The 25,786-nt window shown below is 36.1% G+C and overlaps 1 protein-coding gene across 1 annotated transcript in view; it reads left to right on the top strand.

Annotated features, from left to right (window-relative positions):
- The window catches only part of LOC148955424 (uncharacterized), a 173,979-nt gene that overhangs the window by 96,437 nt on the left and 51,756 nt on the right, over nucleotides 1–25,786 (top strand). Inside the window, exons 3-4 of the mRNA XM_089108186.1 lie at nucleotides 2,845–3,040; nucleotides 4,834–5,009. Of these exons, the coding sequence (XP_088964312.1) occupies nucleotides 2,845–3,040; nucleotides 4,834–5,009 (372 nt within the window). The remainder of the gene's footprint in view (nucleotides 1–2,844; nucleotides 3,041–4,833; nucleotides 5,010–25,786) is intronic.

Below are 25,786 nucleotides of genomic sequence, written 5' to 3'. Positions count from 1 at the left end.
TAAAAACTTCAAAAGGGCTCATTTGATTGAAAATTGAAAGGGCTAGTGCCCTTTTTAATAGTTGAAAGTGATTGGAGAGCAATTAACGTTCCTCTCACGTCCACCATTTTCCCAAACACATCCAATCAAAATATTGCTATAGTCAGTTTGTTTGACTTAGTTGAAAGTTCTGAAAATTAGGTCTTTGAGGATGGCAACCCTCTCAATGCCCTCAGGGCAAGGGGTGTAATTTATGCCTTGGGGGCATATAAGGTGTTTATAGAAAGCGTTATCATAGAAACTGAAAAAGGCCTCATTCGATTGGAAATTGATAGGGCTAGTACCCTTTTTAATAGTAGAAAGTGATTGGAAGGCTTGACATTTTTATAGCAAAGATCGATGTGGGTACAATGCATTATTATTATTTTGTTTTTTTTTCTTTTGTTTAGACCAGGGCACTTCGTATCGAAGGAGTTGTCTTAGGAATTTCCAAAAGGGCCCACTCGATTGAAAATAGAAAGGGTCAATGCCCTTTTTAATAGTCGAAGTGATTAGAGGGCAACTAGTCCCCTTCCCACGCCCATCATCCCATTCAGTGGTGGATCCAGGATTTTTTTATAGGGGAGGGGGCAAAATAGGTTGATCCGAAAAAAATTAGGGGGGGGGGGCAAAATAGGGTGATCCGATAAACTTGCGCTAAGAGTAAGTTTAATTAACGCAAACTTGAGTTAATTAAGTAATTTACACTACTTTAGACTACGCTGGGGGGGCGCCCTCCTGGATTCACCACTGCTCCCGTTTGTCCATTATGTTTAAAAACTAAGTGTTACCCTAAGATTCAATCAAAATGCACTGTGTTAATGCTAATTCCCAATAAGGCATCTCAGCAGTATCCCAAGAACAACTGAGGGTACCTTCAGTTGTTCTTCAACCCCTATGTTTTCCCAAGGCCAGAACATAATTTGTACTTTACTGAAAAAATTGAGTACTAAATACTGAAATTGATTACTAAATACTGATATTTAGTAATCAAAATGTCAATATTTTTTTTATTTATTACAGTTATCAAAGTAAAAACATTGATATTTTTTCAGTAAAGTGCAAATTATGCTCTGGCCTTGGGAAAGCATAGGGGTTTTGAGCCCTACTCATATTAATTTCTGCTCGTTTTGAGTTTGACTCGGTTATTTATTGTAATTTCTGTTCGTTTTGGGTTTCATTTATTTATTGATGCTGATTTGTGGTAGTTTCACGCTTGGTAGATTATTTGATTTTATTTTTGCTCATTTTTGGTTTAATTGAGTTCTTTACTTTTATTTGAAAAACTTATTTTGTGGAAAATTCTTTTTTAATTAGTCAACAAAAATGTGCAATACAACATTTTTTAATATATAGAAGGAAAAATCATGGATGTGTTTATTTGTTATTGTTTTGTTTTTTTCAGGGATTATCGCGTGGAATCAGTGGTCGAGGATAACTAGGAGACAGCTTATCTGAACGAATGTTAAAAGCTCTAGTGCTCTATTTAAGTAGCCAAAAGATTATGCGTCAATAAACACCCGTGTCGTTTTCTGCCATTTTGTGGCACCGAACTACAGTGGTAACCGAAAAAGAGCAAAGTTGTAACTGAATGAAAATTCTGAGATAGCCAATCGCTTTAAAATTATTGAAAAACTGTATATTAAGCTTTTCAATTTCAGTGGCAATAATGCACTACGGTGGCACATTCGTTGCTAAAAAGTCAAGAAGCCCATAAAAAATAACCTGTCAAAATAGACGTTTATTTTAAAGCTACATTTAACCAAGCTTATTCACTTGATGTTTAACAGCATGACTTATAGTGATGTTCAATTTCGTATGAGCTATAGTGGAGTAGGGCCGGTGGGCCATTGCGTAGGTAGGGCGGGGGGGGGGCTGTTCTGGATGTCTAAAGAAGTCCCGTTTTAAACTCAACTTTTACAAATTTTCATGAGCACTCGTGTATATGTAGAAGAGGGACTGAGGGGGGGGGAGGAGGTATGAAGCGATCTCCAATCTCCCTTTATTTCGACTAATCCTGAATATAAGCTCTACGGGGTAATTGCTCTTTTCTTATTGTAGAAAAACGTTTTCTTTGTAAAATACGATATTAATTTTGTATACTTATTGGCACAAAAGGTAGAGAGGGGAGGAACATCTTTAGCACTGTTGGGGAATTTCCCAGTAGGAGGGAGGCTAGTGTTAACAGAAACTTTTTTTTATCGACGTTTAGAAGGAAATATAGGAATTATGTTTTCTTTTTTAATATATTAAACTGTTATGTGGTAGTGAACTGTAGGTAAGATGTGACTCGTACTTACAGTAGCCAGAACCTTACAATAAAACATTTGATAACAACATATACATCAAAAGAAACTACTTTTTATGGTAATTCGGAAGATATACAAATTTGTTTAGTTTAAAGTTACTCAACAAATGTTACGAGCCGGATAAGAAATTTGATTCATTTACGAAAAAGTAAGAAAGCAATTTTTGAAAGTAAGAAACGACAGTAAAACTGAAAATTAACATAAGCTATTCTATATAAGAGGAAGGCTGCCCCTCATCAACCTCCGCTCTCTACTCTAAAGCTCTTTTCTTGTTCTAATTGTTTAAAGAATGATTGCTCAAACATAGTAAAAACTAGAATAAAAAGTAATATTAAAGCACTTTAAAACTTTAGCGTAAAGAGTGGAAGGTTGAGGAAGGGGCAGTTCCCCGTATACAGAACAAGTTCTGTTCATTTTAGGTTTAAATGTGGTTTCTTACTTTCATTTGGGGGAAAAATTGTTTTTATCTATTTTTCAAACATCTCATATCTCGATTAATGTAAAACATATGTTTAAGGCAACAAATAATGGAACAACACTTGACCGGGTCGTATTTTATCAACACAGTGGCTGGTATACAAAAAACCCGGGCCATTACAAGTTAGTAGATGAAACTCATCCTGTTGCATTTGCTGGCAAGATTCGCCACGGACACTACCATGATGACGGTGGATCTGGTACATGCTGTTATTTTGAAGACTACCGGAACACGGGTAAAGGGCTAGGCACACATAGCTGATTTCGGGAACCGATTTCAGCAAGGGTATATTCCACGTCGAGTGATTATAATTAATGATGCTAAGAGGCGGGGCTTAGTGACGTTTTTCGGTGATTAATCATCATTAATTACGATTAATTTACGATAATCTTTAAATACGATTAATTACATGCCTAAAGCCTCAGTAAATTCCTTGTCTAGAACGTATTTAATGATGATTAATCACCAAACAACGTCACTAAGCCCCACCTCTTAGCATCATTAATTAGAATCACTCGACGTAGAACATACCCTTGCTGAAATCGGTTCCCGAAATAAGCTACGTGTGCCTAGCCCTTAAAAAAGTAATTTAGTTATACTTAAATAGGATCTCATGCTTCCTTTTTAGTTTTTTACCTACCGCTTGAAACACTCGTTGTACTTTCAAAAACCCTCAATTGGATTATAATTTATTTTATTATTACAAAACATATATTTCTTTGTGCTTAGGTATTACGCTTTTATTTTGCGATAATGATAAGACAATTTCTTGTTTAATGCATTTTCTTTTTCCAGTTACTGATGATAAACAAAATTTTCAAGTGTAACTAAGCAAAAAAGGTTGTCACATTTTGATAAGTTTTGTCCAAAGGTCAAATTTTTTAATAAATTCTCTGAGCAGAATATTTGACTCCGCTGAATTTTCCTCTTAAATTCTGGATAAATTAAAAAAAAAAAGGAGAATGTAATCCGTTTAATAGACCACCTATGATAACCCTCAAAATTCGGGTGATGCATAGCTTTGAACTTCTCGTACTAAAATTGACAAAAAAATGTTAATAAAATTAACTTACGACCTAAATCGGTAAAGGAATACCTTCATAATATTATTGTGAAGTATCAAAATAAAAATACTATTGGCCGTGTGTTTTTTTTTCTCTCTATTTTTCTCTTAACCCTGTTTTTCCAAAGTGTTTCTATAGCGGTTCATAAATCGTTATTTATATCATGCCTGTACATAAAAAAAAATCATTTAGTGACACCATCCACAAATACGAAGTTTCATGCTTGATTATAATTTTATTTTACATTATTGTGGAAAGAGCATCGAAAATACGCCTTTTGATTTTGAAGGGCTATATAATATCAATAAAAAATTTTCCACAAGTTTACCAACTTGAAAAAAGCATAATTTTTCAAGTTTATATGAGTATCCTTCATTTTGCTTTGAGTCACCTCCTTCAAAACATAAAGACTTTAAAAAAAAATGGTTTTATGCCCCTTTGGTGCACACAGGTCTAACCCTTACGAGGAGTGGGAGGGTAACGACATTAAACACAGGCGACTAATCGTTCTTTATTTTTGGGAAGATTCTTTGAATCAATCAAGGGTAGGGTATACCCCCTCCCTTTGTATAGGTATACTATACACGCATATGGGTTGTGTGCACTTCAAGCAAATCGAAAATATGGCTTAGAAAAAAGGGGATAGTGATGCACTCTTGCAATAGCACAGAGGTATGTATAAACACAGACAAGCACTGAAACATCGAAACGGAATAGATTCGCTGCAGGAACACATATATAGATAAAGAAACAATTTTATATTAGTTTTTTAATTTATTTGACGATTAATTTATTTTGATTCATTTATATTGTTTAATTAATTTTATTATTTAAACAATTAATTATTTAATTAATTTAAATTTATTTTGATTAATTTATAACGATCTTACATTATTTTGATATTAGTTTTTTTAACGATTTGATATTAGTTTGAAATCATTTTCAGCTGACAATTTTACTTTAGGTAGTGCGAACAAGGCAATTGATTCTTGGCAAAATTTGGTATGGCTTCGGACAGACGAAACGGCCCTTGAATGGATGGTGGACAACACCGAGTATATCTGGAATGGAGTAAATCTTCCCACTTTTAGGAATATAGACCTGTGCAACTTGAAAGGCTGCAAAGGCTCTTATTTGCAGGTTTGTCAGAATGACTTTCTTATCAATATGGATCAGTCTAAAAGGGACCCAAGTACAGGAAAAACAAAACTTACCTTTCAAATCATAGAATCCAAACTAAAAAGGCTGACATTGAATTGCTTGCTATTGGTTTTAGTTTTTTAAGAACAGGGAACTATTATTATATCAATGTTCGGGAACAAGTATACATTTGTGATAGAAACTGAAGGCCACCAAAGGCCCATTCCCAATTGGATTTTACCAATATCGAGGTTTAGCTAGCACTAATTTGAGCTAATGAGATTCTTCGTAGGATCTTCCGATTGGCTGAAAAATTCTATGAAAAATTCTGATTAGTTCAAATTAGCACAATCTAACTCTGGGTATTGTTAAAATCTTATTGTGAATAGGTTTAATCAATACAAAGCGATTGTCTCAGCCGGTTCAGGAATTAATAACAGCTCAATAACTGCACTGAAAAAATAATCTGATTCTTTAGATGTTTTCCGGTTCTTGCAAGCAAAACCTACAGCCTTAAATTTTAACTTGTGTGAAGGATAATTTTGAGAAAAAGGTTTCAATTTTGAGAAAAAGGAGAAATATACTATTTAGGGCTGATTATTCCACATAATGATGGGTCAACTTCTTTAACATCCACTAAAAATATTTTTTTCATAATACTATCGAAATGATGACCCATAGTGAGGTGAACTTGTGTAAAACCCGTAGATTGACATTATCATATTTGAAGAAAATACTTTTAAAAATAACATTTTTTAGCGTCTCTTTACATTTTCCCATTTACAAAGTGTTTACTAACAAGCGAAAATACCGGACCTTGCCTGGGAAGGTTTATAGCAGTTTATTATATACTTATGGTATGTCATTGGCATCTGTAATTTTTTTAATGCTTCATGATAGATTACATTTTATGTAAATCCTGACATTTAAGGGAAGATGATGCAATTGCGACATATTAGTTATGCTGAAGAACAGTTCGTACATTGACAGTTGCCGGTTGAATGACGACTAATGCGCAGAGTTCCCATTTGTTACCTGAATTTCAAAAGACGAAGTTACAAATAAGGCAGAAAGTGGGTGCAAATAAAGAACTTTATTCTACTTTCATCATTAGCCTTCAGTCAGTTGGAGGGAGGAGTAAACAAAATAAAATTAAATTATTAAGATGCGATAATTCCTGGCAGATTGACAGCGACAAGAAACATCCGCTTTCTTGTAGATTAATTAAAAAAAAAAACTTTCCGAAAAATAATTTTTTAAAAAAAAAGTAAAGGCCATTTTAAACTTGAGCTCAGCAGATACAAGTACCTTTTAAAATTCAAACTCAAAACGACCAAAAATGACTATTAAAGAATAAATGAAACCCAAAACGAACAGAAAATAAATAAGCAGTCATAGCAAAAACATTCAACAAGTAATAATATAAATGAATAAATAGATATTAAAGTGGGTAATGCTTAGATTGAATATGAATATCAAGCTTAAAATAAAAAAAATATTTTCCTATTAGAGTACAAAGGAAACTTAAAACGAACAGAAATTTAACGTACAATCAATACCAACAAATATACAATAAATATTAATCTTAATGAATAACAGACTGCGAAAATGTGTAACGCCTAAATCGAATATGCACATCGTGCTCGACATAGAGCAAGATTACCATAAACACGGGTTCAGGCATGACCTCCTTCTCTCATTGTAAAAGTCTTAAGTCTACCGTGCCGCCGACATTGTACTAAAAACCGATAGCACGGCTCATATTTCCCTTTGGTACTTAATATTGAAAATAAACATGAAAATTATAGTAAAATTTTGAACTGGTGAGCTTTCAGCAATTAATATCAATTTACATAAAATATTCAGTTTAATTGATTAGCTCTTTTTAGAGTTTTTAAAGACGAATATAGTTTCCCTACAGACAAATGTTTGGATACTGCCTGCTTTCCTAACTGTAAACAAAAACCAAAAGCCTACTGCGTCATTGGCGCTTAACTGAAAACGGATTATGTTACAAATATTTTCTTTTCCATTTCTTACAGTATTGAAAATAAAAATACAATTACAGTGAAATAAATTACTGAACTGATGGATCTTTCAACAATTAATATCATTATTCATCAAATATTCAGTTTGATGTTGTTTATACTTTCCAATACTGTTCAAGACGCATATAGTTTTCAGCAAATATTTTAATTATTTTTAACAAAATAGCTATCTTAAAATTTGTATTGGATGCATTTGGGAAAAATGGGTCTGGGGGGGAAGCTGGTTACCCTCCAGTGTATTTTGACGCTTAAAAAGCGAACTAAAACTTTCAATTTCCAATCAAATGAGCCCTGTCTGAAGTATATACGAACATTCCTTCCATTAGAACCATTTATGCCCCCAGGGCATAACTTATTACCCTTGCCTCTGACGACTTTGGGGAGAGTGTCCTGCTCAAACATATAATTTCCAGAACTTTCACCTACGTTGAACAAAATGGTTATACCAAAATTTGGATTGGATGTGTTTGGGGAATTGGTGAGCGTGGAAGGTGTGTCAGTTGCCTTAGAATCACTTTCGACTATTTAAAAGAGAACTAGCCATTTAAATTTCCAATCGAATGAGCCCTTTCTGAAGTTTCTACGACAATATTGTCTATACAAAACCTTATATGCCCCCAGGGCATAACTTACAACCCTTCCCCTGAGGGACTTGGGAGGGGTTGTCATACTCAAAGACCTAATAAAGACTTAATAAAGAACTTAAAACTACTTTTAATAAAATGGCTATCTCAAAATTTTGATTGGATGTGTTTGGGGAAACGGTGGGCGTGAGAGGGGTTCAAGTTGAAAGATCACTTTCGACTATTAAAAAGGGCACTAGCCCATTGAATTTTCAATCGAATGAGCCTTTTTTGAAGTTTCTACGACAACGCCTTCTATAAAAACCTTATATGCCCTCAGGTTATAACTTAAAACCCTTTCTTTGAGGGTTTGGGGGGAGTATCCTCCTCAAAAACATATTTTCTATATGGAAATCAACTACGCTGTACAAAATGGCTATCTCAAAATTTTGATTGGATGTATTTGGGGGAACAATAGGCGTGGGGGGCCTAGTTGCCCTCCAATCACTTTCAACTATTTCAACTATAAAAACCTTATATGCCTCCAGGGCATAACTTAAAACCCTTGCACCGAGGGTTGTGGGGGAGTGTCCTCCTAAATCCAATGAGCCTTTTTTGAAGTTTCTGCGACAACGCCTTCTATAAAAATCTTATATGCCCCCAGGGCATAACTTAAAACCCTTGCCCTGAGAGTTGTGGGGGAGTGTCCTCCTCCAAAAAGTATGTTCTATCTGAAAATCAACTATGCTGAGCAAAATGGCTATCTCATACTTATGATTGGCTGTGTTTGGGGGAATGATGGGCGGGGGGGGCTAGTTGCCCTCCAATCACTTTTGACTATTAAAAAGGGCACTAGAACTCTCGATTTCCAAATGAATGAGCCCGTTTTGAAGTTTCTACGACAACGCCTTCTATAAAAACCTTATATACCCCGAGGGCATAACTTAAAACCCTTGCCCTGACGGAGTGTCTTCCTCAAAAATAGTCCTCCTGGGGAGTGTCCTCCTCAAAAATATATTTTCTATCTGCAAATAAACTACGCTGAACAAAATGGCTATCTCAAAATTTTGATTGGATGTGTTTGGGGGAATGATGGGCGTGGGGGGGGGGGGCTAGTTGCCGTCCAATCACTTTGGACTATTAAAAAGGGCACTAGAACCTTCGATTTCCAATCGAATGAGCCCCCTTTTAAGTTTCTACGACGATGCCTCTGGGAAAAAATTATAAATAATAAAACTTTGGAGCCGTATGAACTTTACTATAGGCAACGCTACAGCGTTGCCTCTGAAAAGTTAATTAAATAAAAAAAACAAGTTTTTTTAACTGAAAGTAAGGAACGACGTTAAAACTTAAAACGAACAGAAATTATTCCGTATATGAAGGGGGCTGTCCCTTCCTTAACGACCCGCTCTTTACGCTAAAGTTTTTTATTGTTTTAGAAAGTAGAGTTGCGAGAAACAGTCAAACTTTAGCGTAAAGAGCGAGGCATTAAGGAGTGGACAGCCCCATTCATATACGGAATAATTTCCGATCGTTTTAAGTTTTAATGTGGTTCCTTACTTTCAGTTAAAAAAACTTGTTTTTTTTATTTAATTTTTGAACGTTTTTGAATTAATGCAGGTTTTGATTTTGGCTCACCGTACATGAATAATTAAAACAAAAATTGCATATTATATTTGGTTAAATGGCTTTCTCGAAACTTGTTTAATTTTATTTACGAACGTTTTTATTAGTAATAAATATACGTAACTTAGAATTAACTTACGTAACGACCTTCTATATTCATAAATTTTTAACACGTATATTAGGGGGTTCGCCCCCTAGTCAATACCCTGCTCTTTAAACTATAGTTCGAATTTTTTTTTCAGTTCTTTAAAAATGACCTCTTAATCACAATCAGTTGACCAGTTGAAAAACTTGTTTTTTTTTTATTTAATTCCTGATCTTTTTCTTTAATAATGCTGGGAAATCCGGCGCCCCCTTCATAGCAATGTCCCTTCCCCCATGAAAACTTCCTTCATGGAAAGATCCTTCCATATAGCCCCCGACCCTCTCCATCCCCCACCTACCAGAAAAAATCTCCTCTGAAAAAGTCTCTATACTTCCCAATAACCAATACTATATGAGTAGAGATGGGGGTCCGACTCCCGTACCCACACCATATATGGGCATAGAATACTGTCAGTACACCAAATAAGGGCATAGCCTCCCTAGGGAGAATGATTACGTAATGGGGTCAATGACCTCTTTTTCCAAGGTCGATTTATTTGATGTCTCTATGTGTAATAGCTCCGGGACGAAGGTTGCACATGCGCATTGAATTCTAACGGGAACAATGTTATTGATCTAGGACTCGAGGGGGAAGTGAATTTCCGAGAACTTGATTGCGTAAACAAAGTGTGTCAACAACAACAACATCGACCTTGACATTCACCGAGAGCGTGCACTTACAACACCGGTACGAACCACGTGGTTTATGGTCCATATATGGGCATAGAATACTGACGGGGCACCAAATATGGGCATGGACTCATTAGGGAGAACACGTGGTTAATGGGGTCAATGACCTAAATTTCACAACAACAACATCGACATTGACATTCGTTGAGAGCGTGCACTTACAACAACAAAAACCCGGAATTTGGAACACCTGTGCTGTCGACCTCAATTCACCTATCGTGAATCAATAATTCCCCGTAGAAACAACAAATTAATTTCCCTTTCTTGACAGATCAATCAATCAATGACATCATCTATCAGACTTTAAAAATTTTCGCCTAGAAACGATTTCTCCAGGAATAGATCCAAGTCATTAATGTCTTTGCCTCGGGAACAACTCTATTGGTCGAACTCCAAAGGATATTAATAACCAAAGGCCATGGAAACAATTAGGCAAGAAACATCTTAGCGATGAATTGTTTTAGCGCGCGAAAAGGTTTCATATTAATTTGAAATGCGTTAGCGCAGAGATGACAATAACAAAGGAAAACGCTGAATTTACGTTTAGGGATTATTTGGGCGAAACCGTTTTAGATAGGTAATGGAACTATTTCGGCGAAACCGTTAGAGACATTTTAAAAGTATATTTTTGATGAGATTTTGGAAGAGGTTTTTAGTGTGGTCGCTATAATACACAAGTTTCATTTGAACAGTGTTGTGAGGTCCTCTACCCCAACCCCACAGGGTTCCAATCCTCCTACCCCAACCCCGAAGGAAGCCCCCGGTCCTCAAAGCCCCCCAAGCTCCCAAAGGGCCACCGGCGCCCCCAAAGGCCCACCCAGACCCCCAAAGGCCATCCCCAGGCCCCAAATGTCCCCCAGGCCCCCAACTGTCCCCCGGACCCCCAAAGGCCCTCCCTGTGCCCCAAAGGCCCTCCCTGTGTCCCAAAGGTCCTCCTCCGGTCCCCAAAGGCCCATCGAGCTCCCAAAGGACCAATGGGGTCCCAAAGGCCCTCCACCGGTCCCCAAATGTCCCCCAGGCATCCAAAGGCCCTCCCTGTGCCCCAAAGGCCCTCCCTGTGCCTCAAAGGCCCTCCACTGGTCCTCAAAGCCTCCCAAGCTCCCAAAGGGCCACCGGCGCCCCCCAAGGCCCACCCAGACCCCCAAAGGCCATCCCCAGGCCCCAAATGTCCCCCAGGCCCCCAACTGTCCCCCCGGACCCCCAAAGGCCCTCCCTGTGCCCCAAAGGCCCTCCCCGGCCCCCAAAGGTCCCCCGGGCGCCCAAAGGACCAACCGGGTCCCAAAGGCCCTCCTCCAGTCCGCAAATGGTCCACAGGGCTCCCAAAGGCCCTCCATGTGCCCCAAAGGCCCTCCCTGTGCCCCAAAGATCCTCCTCCGGTCCCCAAAGGCCCATCGAGCTCCCAAAAGACCAACGGGGTCCCAAAGGCCCTCCACCGGTCCCCAAATGTCCCCCAGGCACCCAAAGGCCCTCCCTGTGCCCCAAAGGTCCTCCTCCGGTCCCCAAAGGCCCATCGAGCTCCCAAAGGACCAACGGAGTCCCAAAGCCCCTCCACCGGTCCCCAAAGGCCCATCGAGCTCCCAAAGGACCAACGGGGTCCCAAAGGCCCTCCAATGGTCCCCAAAAGTCCCCCAGACACCCACAGGCCCTCCCTGTGCCCCCCAAAGGCCCACCAAGCTCCCAAAGGATCACCGGCGCCCCCCAAGGCCCACCCACACCCCCAAAGGCCAACCCCAGGCCCCACCAAGGAATTATTTACTGAACTTCAGTTGTTGTGATTTTAAAAGTTATGCTTTTGTTTTATAAAATCATCGCCTAAAATGCCTAAAACTGTTTCACACAAAGAGACAAATACACAGATACAAATACACACAGACAAACACAGAGACACACAAACAGATACACACGCAGACAGACACACACACAGAGACACATACACATAGACACACACACAGAGACACACACACACAGACACATGCGCACCGACACACACACAGGTTATGGTTTATCTTGTCACAGTTACATTTCATTTATTTTTTCAATTTTCATTTTTAATTTCTTTATTTGAAATGCAAGAGTTGGAATATTTCAGTAATGTTTGGTTGTGGTTTACCTTGTCACAATTACATTTTCTTGATTTTTAAAAGTTCATTTTGAATTTCTTTCGTTGAAATGCAAGAGTTGGAATATTTCAGTAGTGTTTTGTTGTGGTTTACCTTGTCAAAGTTACATTTTCTTGATTTTTCAAAGTTCATTTTGAATTTCTTTTGTTGAAATGCAAGAGTTGGAATATTTCAGTAGCGTTCGGTTGTGGTTTAACTTGTCACAGTTACATTTTCTTGATTTTTCAAAGTTCATTTTGAATTTCTTTTGTTGAAATGCAAAGAGTTGGAATATTTCAGTAGTGTTTGGTTGTGGTTTACCTTGTCACAGTTACATTTTCTTGATTTTTCAAAGTTCATTTTGAATTTCTTTCGTTGAACAGCAAGAGTTGGACTATTTCAGTAGTGTTTGGGTGTGGTTTACCTTGTCAGAGTTACATTTTCTTGATTTTTCAAATTTCATTTGAATTTCTTTCATTGAAATGCACGAGTTGGAATATTTCAGAAGTGTTTGGTTGTGGTTTACCTTGTCACAGTTAAATTTTCGTGCTTTTTCAAAGTTCATTTGAATTTATTTCGTTGAAATGCAATAGTTGGAATATATCAATAGTGTCTGATCGTGGTTTACCATGTCTCAGTTACATTTTCATGATTTTTCAAAGCTCATTTTGAATTTCTTTCGTTGAACTGCAAGAGTTGGACAATTTCAGTGGTGTTTGGTTATGGTTTATCTAGTCACAGTTACATTTTCATTATCTTTCAAAGCTCATTTAGAATTTCTTTTATTGAATTGCAAGAGTTGGAATATTTCAGTAGTGTATGGTTGTGGTTTACAATGTCACAGATAAATGTTCTTGATTATTCATAGTTCATTTTGAATTTTATTCGTTGAAGTGCAATAGTTGGAATATTTCAGTAGTGTTCGGTTGTGGTTTACCTTGTCACAGTTACATTTTCCTGATTTTTCAAAGTTCATTTCGAATTTCTTTCGTTGAAATGCAAGAGTTGGAATATTTCAGTGGTGTTTGGTTATGGTTTACATTATCACAGTTACATTTTCCTGCTTTTTCAAAGTTCATTTTGAATTTTATTCGTTGAAATGCAAGGGTTGGAATATTTCAGTAGTGTTTTGTTGTGATTTAACTTGTCATAGTTACATTTTCTTGATTTTTCAAAGCTCATTTTGAATTTTTTTCGTTGAAATGCAAGGGTTGGAATATTTCAGTAGTGTTTTGTTGTAGTTTAACTAGTCACAGTTATATTCTCTTAATTTTTCAAAGCTCATTTCGATTTTCTTTCTTTGAAATACAAGAGTTGGAATATTACAGTAGTGTTCGGTTATGGTTTACCTTTTCACAGTTACATTTACTTGATTTTTCAAAGTTCATTTCGAATTTATTTCGTTGAAATTAAAGAGTTGGACTATTTCAGTAGTGTTTGGTTATGGTTTAGCTTGTCAAAGTTACATTTTCCTGATTTTTCAAAGTTCATTTTGAATTTCATTCGTTGAAATGCAAGAGTTGGAATATTTCAGTAGTGTTTGGTTGTGGTTAACATTGTCATAGTTACATTTTCTTGATTTTTAAAAGTTCATTTTGAATTTCTTTCGTTGAAATGCAAGATTTGGAATATTTCGGTAGTGTTTGGTTGTGGTTTACCTTGTCACAGTTACATTTTCTTGATTTTTCAAAGTTCATTTTGAATTTCTTTCGTTGAATTGAAAGTGTTGGTATTTTTCAGTAATGTTTGGTTGTGGATTACCTTGTCACAGTTACATTTTCTTGATTATTCAAAGTTCATTTTGAATTTCATTCGTTGAAATGCAAGAGTTGGAATATTTCAGTAGTGTTGGGTTGTGGTTTAACTTGTCAGAGTTAAATTTTCTTGATTTTTCAAAGTTCATTTTGAATTTCTACCGTTGAAATGCAAGAGTTGGAATATTTCAGTAGTGTTTGGTTGTGGTTTACCTTGTCACAGTTACATTTTCTTGATTTTTCAAAGTTCATTTTGAATTTCTTTCGTTGAAATGCAAGAGTTGGAATATTTCAGTAGTGTTTGGTCGTGGTTTACCTTGTCACAGTTACATTTTTTTGATTTTTCAAAGTTCATTTTGAATTTCCTTTGTTGAAATGCATGAGTTGGAATATTTCAGTAGCGTTCGGTTGTGGTTTAACTTGTCACAGTTAAATTTTCAAAGTTCATTTTGAATTTCTTTTGTTGAAATGCAAGAGTTGGAATATTTCAGTAGTATTTGGTTGTGGTTTACCTTGTCACAGTTACATTTTCTTGATTTTTCAAAGTTCATTTTGAATTTCTTTCGTTGAAAAGCAAGAGTTGGAATATTTCAGTAGTGTTTGGATGTGGTTTACCTTGTCAAAGTTACATTGTCTTGATTTTTCAAATTTCATTTTAATTTATTTAATTTTAAATCAATATGTGGAATATTTCAGTATTGGTTTGTTTTGGTTTACATTTTCAAAGATAAATTTTCTTGATTTTTAAAAGTTCATTTTGAATTTCCTTTGTTGAAATGCAATAGTTGGAATATTTCAGTGGTGTCTGGTTATGGTTTACCTTTTCATATTTAAATTTTCGTGATTTTTCAAAGTCATTTTGTATTTCAATCGTTGAAATGCAATAGTTGGAATATTACGGTAGCGTTTGGATGTGGTTTACCTTGTAACCGCTACATTTTCTTGATTTTTCAAAGCCTATTTTGAATTTCTTTCGTTGAAATGCAAGAGTTGGAATATTTAAGTAGTGTTTGCTTATTGTTTACATTGTCACAGTTACATTTTCTTGATTTTTCAAAGTTAATTTTGAATTTCTTCCCTTGAAAAGCAAGAGTTGGAATATTTCAGTAGTGTTTGGTTGTGGTTTACCTTGTCACAGTTACATTTTCATGATTTTTCAAAGCTCATTTTGAATTTATTTCGATGAAATGCAAGAGTTGGAATATTTCAGTTGTGTTTGGTTGTGGATTACCTTGTCACAGTTACATTTTCCTGATTTTTCAAAGTTCATTTTGAATTTCTTTCGTTGAAATGCAAGAGTTGGACTATTTCAGTAGTGTATGGTCGTGGTTTACCTTGTCACAGTTACATTTTCTTGATTTTTCAAAGTTAATTTTGAATTTCTTTCATTGAAATGCAAGACTTGGAATATTTCAGTAGTGTTTTGTTGTGGTTTACCTTGTCACATTTGCATTTTCTTGATATTTCAAAGTTCATTTTGAATTGCTTTCGTTGAAATGCAAGAGTTGGAATATTTCAGTAGTGTTTGGTTATGGTTTACCTTGTCAGAGTTACATTTTCTTGATTTTTCAAAGTTCATTTTGAATTTCTTTCGTTGAAATGCAAGAGATGGAATATTTCAGTAGTGTATGGTCGTGGTTTACCTTGTCACAGTTACATTTTCTTGATTTTTCAAAGTTCATTTTGAATTTCTTTCTTTGAAATGCAAGAGTTGGAATATTTCAGTAGCGTTTGGTTGTGGTTTACCTTGTCACAGTTACATTTTCTTGATTTTTCAAAGTTCATTTTGAATTTATTTCGTTGAAATGCAAGAGTTGGAATATTTCAGTAGTGTTTGGTTGTGGTTTAACTTGTCAAAGTTACATTTTCTTGATTTTTCAAACTTCATTTTGAAATTCTTTCGTTGAAATGCAAGAGTTGGAATATTTAACTAGTGTTTGGTTGTGGTTTACCTTGTTACAATTACATTTTCTTGATTTTTCAAAGTTCATTTTTGAATTTCTTTCGTTGAAAGGCAAGAATTGTAATATTTCAGCAGTGTTTGCTTGTGTTTTAACTTGTCACAGTTACATTTCTTGATTTTTCAAAGTTCATTTTAATTTATTTCATTGAAATGCAAGAGTTGGAATATTTCATCAGTGTTGGGTTGTTTTTTACCTTGTCACAGTTACATTTTATTGATTTTTCAAAGTTCATTTTTAATTTCTTTCGCTGAAATGCAAGATTTGAAATATTTCACTAGCTTTGTTTCATTGTTTACCTTGTCACAGTTACATTTTCTTGATTATTCAAAGTTCATTTTGAATTTCTTTTGTTGAAATGCAAGAGTTGGAATATTTCAGTAGAGTTCGGTTGTGGTTTAACTTGTCACACTTACATTTTCTTGATTCTTCAAAGTTCATTTTGAATTTCTTTCGTTGAAATGCAAGAGATGGTATATTTCAGTAGCGTTTGGTTGTGGTTTACCTTGTCAAAGTTACATTTTCTTGATTTTTCAATGTTCATTTTGAATTTCTGTCGTTGAAATGCAAGAGTTGGAATATTTCAGTAGTGTTTGCATGTGGTTTACCTTGTCACAGTTACATTTTCTTTATTTTTCAAAGTTCATTTGAATTTCTTTCATTTGAAATGCAAGAGTTGGAATATTTCAGAAGTGTTTGGTTGTGGTTTACCTTATCACAGTTACATTTTCTTGATTTTTCAAAGTTCATTTTGAATTTCTTTAATTGAAATTACAGAGTTGGACTATTTCAGTAGTTTTTGGTCGTGTTTTACCTTGTCACAGTTACATTTTCTTGATTTTTCAAAGTTCATTTTGAATTTCTTTCTTTGAAATGCAATAGTTGGACTCTTTCAGTAGTGTTTGGTTGTGGTTTACCTTGTCACAGTTACACTTTCATGATTTTTCAAAGACCATTTTGAATTTCTTTCGTTGAAATGCAAGAGTTGGAATATTTCAGTAGTGTTTGCTTATGGTTTACATTGTCACAGTTACATTTTCATGATTTTTCAAAGTTCATTTTGAATTTCTTTCGTTGAAATGCAAGAGTTGGACTATTTCAGTGGTGTTTGGTTCTGGTTCACCTTATCACAGTTACATTTTCTTGATTTTTCAAAGTCCATTTCGAATTTCTTTTGTTGAAATTCAAGAGTTTGTCTATTTCAGTGGTGTATGGATATGGTTTACCATATCACAGTTACATTTTCTTGATTTTTCAAAGATAATTTTGAATTTCTTTCGTTGACATGCAAGATTTGGAATATTTCAGTAGTGTTTGCTTATGGTTTACCTTGTCACAGTTACATTTTCTTGATTTTTCAAAGTTCATTTGAATTTCTTTCGTTGAAATGCGAGAGTTGGAATATTTCACTAGTGTTTGGTTCTGGTTTACCTTGCCACATTTACAATTTATTGATATTTCAATGTTCATTTAGAATTTCTTTATTTGAAATGCAAGAGTTGGAATATTTCATTGGTGTTTGGTTATGGTTTACCTTATCACAGTTACATTTTCTTGATTTTCAAATTCATTTTGAATTTCTTTCGTTGAAATGCAAGAGTTGGAATATTTCACTAGTGTTTGGTTCTGGTTTACCTTGCCACATTTACACACATGTATACACATGTACACACATGTGCTTGTCATGAGTGCTCATGATAAGTTAACCTAACCTTTTCCGGTGAGTATGGTTAGGTTAGACTAGATTAAGTTAGGTTAGATTAGGTTAGGTTAGGTTAGCCTACGTACGCTTCACTTAGATTAGCTTAGGTTAGGTGAGAGACATGTGAAAAGTTAAGTGTATGATTAGGTCAGGTTACGTTAGATTAAGTTAGGTTAGGTTAAGTTAGGTTAGGCTAGGTTAGCCTACGTACGCGCGCGTACGTAGGCTAACCTAGCCTAACCTAACTTAACCTAACCTAACTTAATCTAACCTAACCTGACCTAATTATACACATAACTTTTTGCATGTCTCTCACCTAACCTAAGCTAACCTAAGTGACGCGTACGTAGGCTAACCTAACCTAACCTAATCTAACCTAACTTAATCTGGTCTAACCTAACCATACTCACCGGAAAGGGTTAGGTTAACTTATCATGAGCACTCATGATAAGCACATGTGTGTACATGTGTATACATGTGTGTAAATGTGGCAAGGTAAACCAGAACCAAACACTAGTGAAATATTCCAACTCTTGCATTTCAACAAAAGAAATTCAAAATGGATTTTAAAAACAATAAAATGTAACTGTGATAAGGTAAACCATAACCAAACATCACTGAAATATTCCAACTCTTGCATTTCAACGAAAGAAATTCTAAATTAAATTTTAAAAATCAAGAAAATGTAACTTTGACAAGTTAAACCATAACCAAACACTACTGAAATATTCCAACTATTTCATTTCAACGAAAGAAATTCAAATGAACTTTGAAAAATCGAAAAAATGCAACTGTGACAAGGTAAACCATAATCAAACACTACTGAAATATTCCAAATCTTGCTTTTCAACGACAGACATTCAAAATGATCTTTTTAAAATAAAGAAACTGTAACTGTTATATGGTAAACCATATCCATACACCACTGAAATAGACCAACTCTTGAATTTCAACAAAAGAAATTCCAAATGAACTTTGAAAAATCAAGAAAATGTAACTGTGACAAGGTAAACCAAAAGCAAACACCACTGAAAAATTCCAACTCTTGCATTTCAACGAAATATATTCAAAATCAACTTTGAAAAATCAAGAAAATGTAACTGTAACAAGGTAAACCATAAGCAAACACTACTGAAATATTCCAACTCTTGCATTTCAACGAAAGAAATTCAAAATGGGCTTTGAAAAATCATGAAAATGTAACTGTGACAAGGTAAACCACAACCAAACACTACTGAAATAGTCCAACTCTTGTATTTCAATGACAGAAATTCAAAATGAACTTTGAAAAATCAAGAAAATGTAACTGTGACAAGGTAAACCACGACCAAACATTACTGAAATATTCCAACTATTGCATTTCAACGAAAGAAATTCAAAATGAACTTTGAAAAATCAATAAAATTTAAATGTGACAATGTAAACCACAACCTAACACTTCTGAAATATTCCAACTCTTGCATTTCAAATTAAAGAAATACAAATGAACTTTGAAAAATAAAGAAAATGTAACTGTTACAAGGTAAACCACAAGCAAACACTACTGAAATATTCCAAATCTTTCTTTTCAACGAAATAAATTAAAAATGAAGTTTTAAAAATAAAGAAAATTTAAATTTGACAAGTTAAAACACAAACAAACACTACTGAAATATTCCAACTCTTGCATTTCAACGAAATAAATTCAAAATGAACTTTGAAAAATCATGAAAATTTAACTGTGACAATGTAAACCACAACCGAACGCTACTGAAATATTCCAACTCTTGCATTTCAACAAAGGAAATTCAAAATGAACTTTGAAAAATCAAGAAAATGTAACTGTGACAAGGTAAACCACAACCAAACACTACTTAAATATTCCAACTCATGCATTTCAACTAAAGAAATTCAAAATGAACTTTGAAAAATCAAGAAAATGTAACTGTGACAAGGTAAACCACAACCAAACACTGCTGAAATATTCCAACTCTTGCATTTCAAAGAAATAAATTAAAATTAAATTTTAAAAATAAATAAATGTAACTGTGACAAGTTAAACCACAACCAAACACTGCTTAAATATTACAACTCTTGCATTTCAACGAAAGAAATTAAAAAATGAACTTTGAAAAATCAAGAAAATGTAATTGTGACAAGGTAAACCACAACCAAACACTAGTGAGATATTCCAACTCTTGCATTTCAACGAAAGAATTTCTAAATGAAGTTTGAAAAATATAGAAATTGTAACTGTGACAAGGTAAACCATAAAAAAAAACTACTGAAATATTCCAACTCTTGCATTTCAACGAAAGAAATTCAAAATGAACTTTGAAAAATCAAGAAAATGTAACTGTGACAAGGTAAACCACAACCAAACGCTACTGAAATATTCCAACTCTTGCAGTACAAAGAAAGAAATTCAAAATGAACTTTGAAAAATCAAGAATATTTAACTGTGAGAAGGTAAACCACTACCATACACTACTGAAATATTCCATCTCTTGCATTTCAAAGAAAGAAATTCAAAATGAACTTTGAAAAATCAAGAAAATATAACTCTGACACGTTAAACCAAAACCAAACACTACTGAAATATTCCAACTCTTGCATTTCAACGAAAGAAATTCAAAATGAACTTTGAAAAATCATAAAAATGTAACTTTGACAATTTAAACCACGTCAATACACTACTGAAATATTCCAACTCTTGCATTTCAATGAAAGAAATTCAAAATGAACTTTGAAAAATCAAGAAAATGTAACTGTGACAAGGTAAACCACGACCATACACTACTGAAATATTCCAACTCCTGCACTTCAACGAAAGAAATTCAAAATGAACTTTGAAAAATCAAGAAAATGTAACTGTGACAAGGTAAACCATAACCAAACACCACTGAAATATTCCAACTCTTGCATTTCAACGAAAGAAATTCAAAATGAACTTTGAAAAATCAAGAAAATATAACTGTGACAAGGTAAACCACAACCAAACACTACTGAAATATTCCAACTCATGCTTTTCAAGGAAAGTAATTCAAAATGAACTTTGAAAAATCAAGAAAATGTAACTGTGACAAGGTAAACAAAAACCAAAAACTACTGAAATATTCCTATTCTTGCTTTTCAATGAAAGAAATTCAAAATGAGCTTTGAAAAATCATGAAAATGTAAATTTGACAAGGTAAACCACAACCAAACACTACTGAAATAGTCCAACTCTTTCATTTAAAATAAAGAAATTCAAAATGAACTTTTAAAAATCAAGAAAATGGAACTGTGACAAGTTAAACCAAAACCAAACACTTATGAAATATTCCAACTCTTGCATTTCAATTAAATAAATTCAAATGAACTTTGAAAAATCAAGAATATTTAACTTTGACAATGTAAACCAAATCCAAACACTACTGAAATATTCCATCTATTGATTTTCAACGAAAGAAATTCAAAATGAACTTTGAAAAATCAAGAAAATGTAACTGTGACAAGGTAAACCACAACCAAACACTACTGAAATATTCCAACTCTTGCATTTCAACAAAAGAAATTCAAAATGAACTTTGAAAAATCAAGAAAATTTAACTTTGACAATTTAAACCACAACCGAACGCTACTGAAATATTCCAACTCATGCATTTCAACAAAGGAAATTCAAAATGAACTTTGAAAAATCAAAAAAATGTAACTGTGACAAGGTAAACCACGACCAAACACTACTGAAATATTTCAACTCTTGCATTTCAACGAAAGAAATTCAAAATGAACTTTGAAAAATCAAGAAAATGTAACTGTGACACGGTAAACCACAACCAAACACTTCTGAAATATTCCAACTCTTGTATTTCAACGTTAGAAATTCAAAATGAACTTTGAAAAATCAAGAAAATGTAACTGTGACAAGTTAAACCACAACCTAACTCTACTGAAATATTCCAACTCTTGCATTTCAACGAATGAAATTAAAAATGAACTTTGAATAATCAAGAAAATGTAACTGTGACAAGGTAATCCATAACCAAACACTACTGAAATATTCCAACTCTTGCATTTCAACGAAAGAAATTCAAAATGAACTTTGAAAAATCAAGAAAATGTAACTGTGACAAGGTAAACCACGACCAAACACTACTGAAATATTCCATCTCTTGCAATTCAACGAAAGAAATTCAAAATGAACATTTAAAAAACAATAAAATGTAACTGTGACAAGGTAAACCACAACCAAACACTACTGAAATATTCCAACTCTTGCACTTCAACAAAAGAAATTCAAAATGACCTTTGAAAAATCAGGAAAATGTAACTGTGACAAGGTAAACCATAACCAAACACCACTGAAATATTCCAACTCTTGCATTTCAACGAAAGAAATTCGAAATGAACTTTGAACAATCAAGAAAATGTAACTTTGACATCGTAAACCATAACCGAACGCTAGTGAAATATTCCCACTCTTTCATCTCAACAAAAGAAATTCAAAATGAGCTTTGAAAAATCAAGAAAATGTAACTGTGACAAGGTAAGCCACAACCAAACACTACTGAAATATTCCAACTCTTGCAATTCAACGAATAAAATTCAAAATTAACTTTGAAAAATCAAGAAAATGTAACTGTGACAAGGTAAACCATAACCAAACACCACTGAAATATTCCAACTCTTGCATTTCAACGAAAGAAATTCGAAATGAACTTTGAAAAATCAAGAAAATGTAACTGTGACAAGGTAAGCCACAACCAAACACTACTGAAATATTCCAACTCTTGCACTTCAACGAAAGAAATTCAAAATGAGCTTTGAAAAATCATGAAAATGTAGCTGTGACAAGGTAAACCATAACCAAACACCACTGAAATAGTCCAACTCTTGCACTTCAACGAAAGAAATTCAAAATGAGCTTTGAAAAATCAAGAAAATGTAACTGAGACAAGGTAAACCACGATCAAACACTATTGAAATATTCCAACTATTGCATTTCAACGAAAGAAATTCAAATGAACTTTGAAAAATCAAGAAAATTTAACTGTGACAAGGTAAACCACAACCAAACACTTCTGAAATATTCCAACTCTTGCATTTCAATGAAAGAAATTCAAATGAACTTTGAAAAATCAATAAAATGTAACTGTGACAAGGTAAACCACACCCAAACACTACTGAAATAGTCCAACTCTTGCTTTTCAACGAAAGAAATTCAAAATGAACTTTGAAAAATCAAAAAAATGTAACTTTGACAAGGTAAACCACAACCAAACACTACTGAAATATTCCAACTCTTGCATTTCAACGAAAGAAATTCAAAATGAACTTTGAAAAATCAAGAAAATGTAACTGTGACAAGTTAAACCACAACCGAACTCTACTGAAATATTCCAACTCTTGCATTTCAACAAAAGAAATTCAAAATGAACTTTGAAAAATCACGAAAATGTAATTGTGACACGGTAAAACACAACCAAACACTGCTGAAATATTCCAACTCTTGCATTTCAACGAAGGAAATTCAAAATGAAATTTGAAAAATCCAGAGAATTTAATTGTGACCCGATCAACCACAACAAAAAACTGCTGAAATATTCAAACTCTTTCATTTCAACGCAAGAAATTCAAAATGAATTTTGAAAAAATCATGAAAATGTAACTGTGACAAGGTAAACCATAACCTGTGTGTGTCTCTGTGTGTGTGTCTCTGTGTGTGTGTCTCTGTGAGTGTGTCTCTGTGTATGTGTCTCTCTGTGTGTGTCTCTGTGTGTTTGTCTCTGTTTGTGTCTCTGTGTGTGTGTCTCTGTGTATGTGTCTCTTTGGGTGAAACAGTTTGAGGCGTTTTAGGCGATGATTTTAGAAAACAAAAGCAGAACTTTTAAAATCACAACAACTGAAGGTCAGTAAATAATTCCTTTGTGGGGCCCGGGGATGGCCTTTGGGGGTCTGGGTGGGCCTTTGGGGGCGCCGGTGATCCTTTGGGAGCTTGGGGGGCCTTTGGGGGGCACAGGGAGGGCCTTTGGGGGTCGGGGGGCCTTTTGGGGACCGGTGGAGGGCCTTTGGGACCCCGTTGGTCCTTTGGGAGCACGATGGGCCTTTGGGGACCGGTGGAGGGGCTTTGGGACCCCGTTGGTCCTTTGGGAGCTCGATGGGCCTTTGGGGACCGGAGGAGGACCATTGGGGCACAGGGAGGGCCTTTGGGTGCCGGGGGGACACGTGGGGCCCGGTGGGGGGCCTTTGGGACCCCGTTGGTCCTTTGGGAGCTCGATGGGCCTTTGGGGACCGGAGGAGGACCTTTGGGGCACAGGGAGGGCCTTTGGTGCACATGGTGGGCCTTTGGGAGCCCTGTGGACCATTGGGGACTGGTGGAGGGCCTTTGGGACCCCGTTGGTCCTTTGGGAGCCCGGGGGGCCTGTGGGGACCGGGGGAGGGCCTTTGGGGCACAGGGAGGGCCTTTGGGGGTCCGGGGGGACAGTTGGGGGCCTGGGGGACATTTGGGGCCTGGGGATGGCCTTTGGGGGTCTGGGGGGGCCTTGGGGGGCACCGGTGGCCCTTTGGGAGCGTGGGGGGCTTTGAGGACCAGTGGCGGGCCTTTGCGGCACTGGGAGGGCCTTTGGGGCACAGGGAGGGCCTTTGGATGCCTGGGGGACATTTGGGGACCGGTGGAGGGCCTTTGGGACCCCATTGGTCCTTTGGGAGCTCGATGGGCCTTTGGGGACCGGAGGAGGACCTTTGGGGCACAGGGAGGGCCTTTGGAGCACAGGGAGGGCCTTTGGGGGTCCGGAGGGACAGTTGGGGGCCTGGGGGACATTTGGGGCCCGGGGATGGCCTTTGGGGGTCTGGGTGGGCCTTTGGGGGCGTCGGTGGCCCTTTGGGAGCTTGGGGGGCTTTGAGGACCGGGGGGCTTCCTTCGGGGTTGGGGTAGGAGGATTGGAACCCTGTGGGGTTGGGTTAGAGGACCTCACAACACTGTTCAAATGAAACTTGTGTATTATAACGGCCACACTCAAAACCTCTTCTAAAATCTTTCCTAAAATCATCTTTTAAAATGTCTCTAACCGTTTCGCCGAAATAGTTCCATAACCTGTCTAAAACAGTTTTGCCCAAATAATCCCTAAACGTAAATTCAGCGTGTTCCTTTGTTATTGGCATCTCTGCGCTAACGCATTTCAAATTAATATGAAACCTTTTCGCGCGCTAAAACAATTCATCGCTAAGATGCTTCTTGCCTAATTGTTTCCATGGCCTTTGGTTATTAATATCCTTTGGAGTTCGACCAAAAGAGTTGTTTCCGAGGCAAAGACATTAATGACTTGGATCTATTCCTGGAGAATCGTTTCTAGGCAAAAATTTTTAAAGTCTGACAGATGATGTCATTGATTGATTGATCTGTCAAGAAATGGGAAATTAATTTGTTGTTTCTAAGGGGAATTAATGATTCGCGATAGGTGAATTGAGGTCGACAGCACAGGTGTTCCAAATTCCGGGTTTTTGTTGTTGTAAGTGCACGCTCTCAGCGAATGTCAAGGTCGATGTTGTTGTTGTGAAATTTAGGTCATTGGCCCCATTAACCACGTGTTCTCCCTAATGAGTCCATGCCCATATTTGGTGCCCCGTCAGTATTCTATGCCCATATATGGACCATAAACCACGTGGCTCGTACCAGTGTTGTAAGTGCCCGCTCTCGGTGAATGTCAAGGTCGATGTTGTTGTTGTTGACACACTTTGATTACGCAATCAAGTTCTCGGAAATTCACTTCCCCCTCGAGTCCTAGATCAATAACATTGCTCCCGTTAGAATTCAATGCGCATGTGCAACCTTCGCCCCGGAGCTATTACACATAGAAACATCAAAGAAATCGACCTTGGAAAAAGAGGTCATTGACCCGATTACGTAGTCATTCTCCCTAGGGAGGCTATGCCCTTATTTGGTGTACTGACAGTATTCTATGCCCATATATGGTGTGGGTACGGGAGTCGGACCCCCATCTCTACTTATATGTTAACATTGAGTAAAGTTCATAACTTTCAGCCCTCCATCTGGGGTCTTTGGGGGATCAAGTCATCCTAAAAGACATTTTTATCATATTTTCGACCATGCTGAACAAAATGGCTATCTCAAAATTTTGATCGGGTGACTTTGGGAAAAAAAGCGTTGGAGGGGGCCTAGCTGCCCTCCATTTTTTTGGTCACTTCAAAAGGGCACTAGAACTTTTAATT

The sequence above is a fragment of the Artemia sp. Qi Xiang Cuo genome, chromosome 2 (assembly GCF_049724085.1).
Source record: "Artemia sp. Qi Xiang Cuo chromosome 2, ASM4972408v1, whole genome shotgun sequence".
Lineage (NCBI taxonomy): Eukaryota > Metazoa > Arthropoda > Branchiopoda > Anostraca > Artemiidae > Artemia > Artemia sp. Qi Xiang Cuo.
Note: the sequence above shows the minus strand (reverse complement) of the source record. Positions and strands in the feature narration are given on the sequence as shown.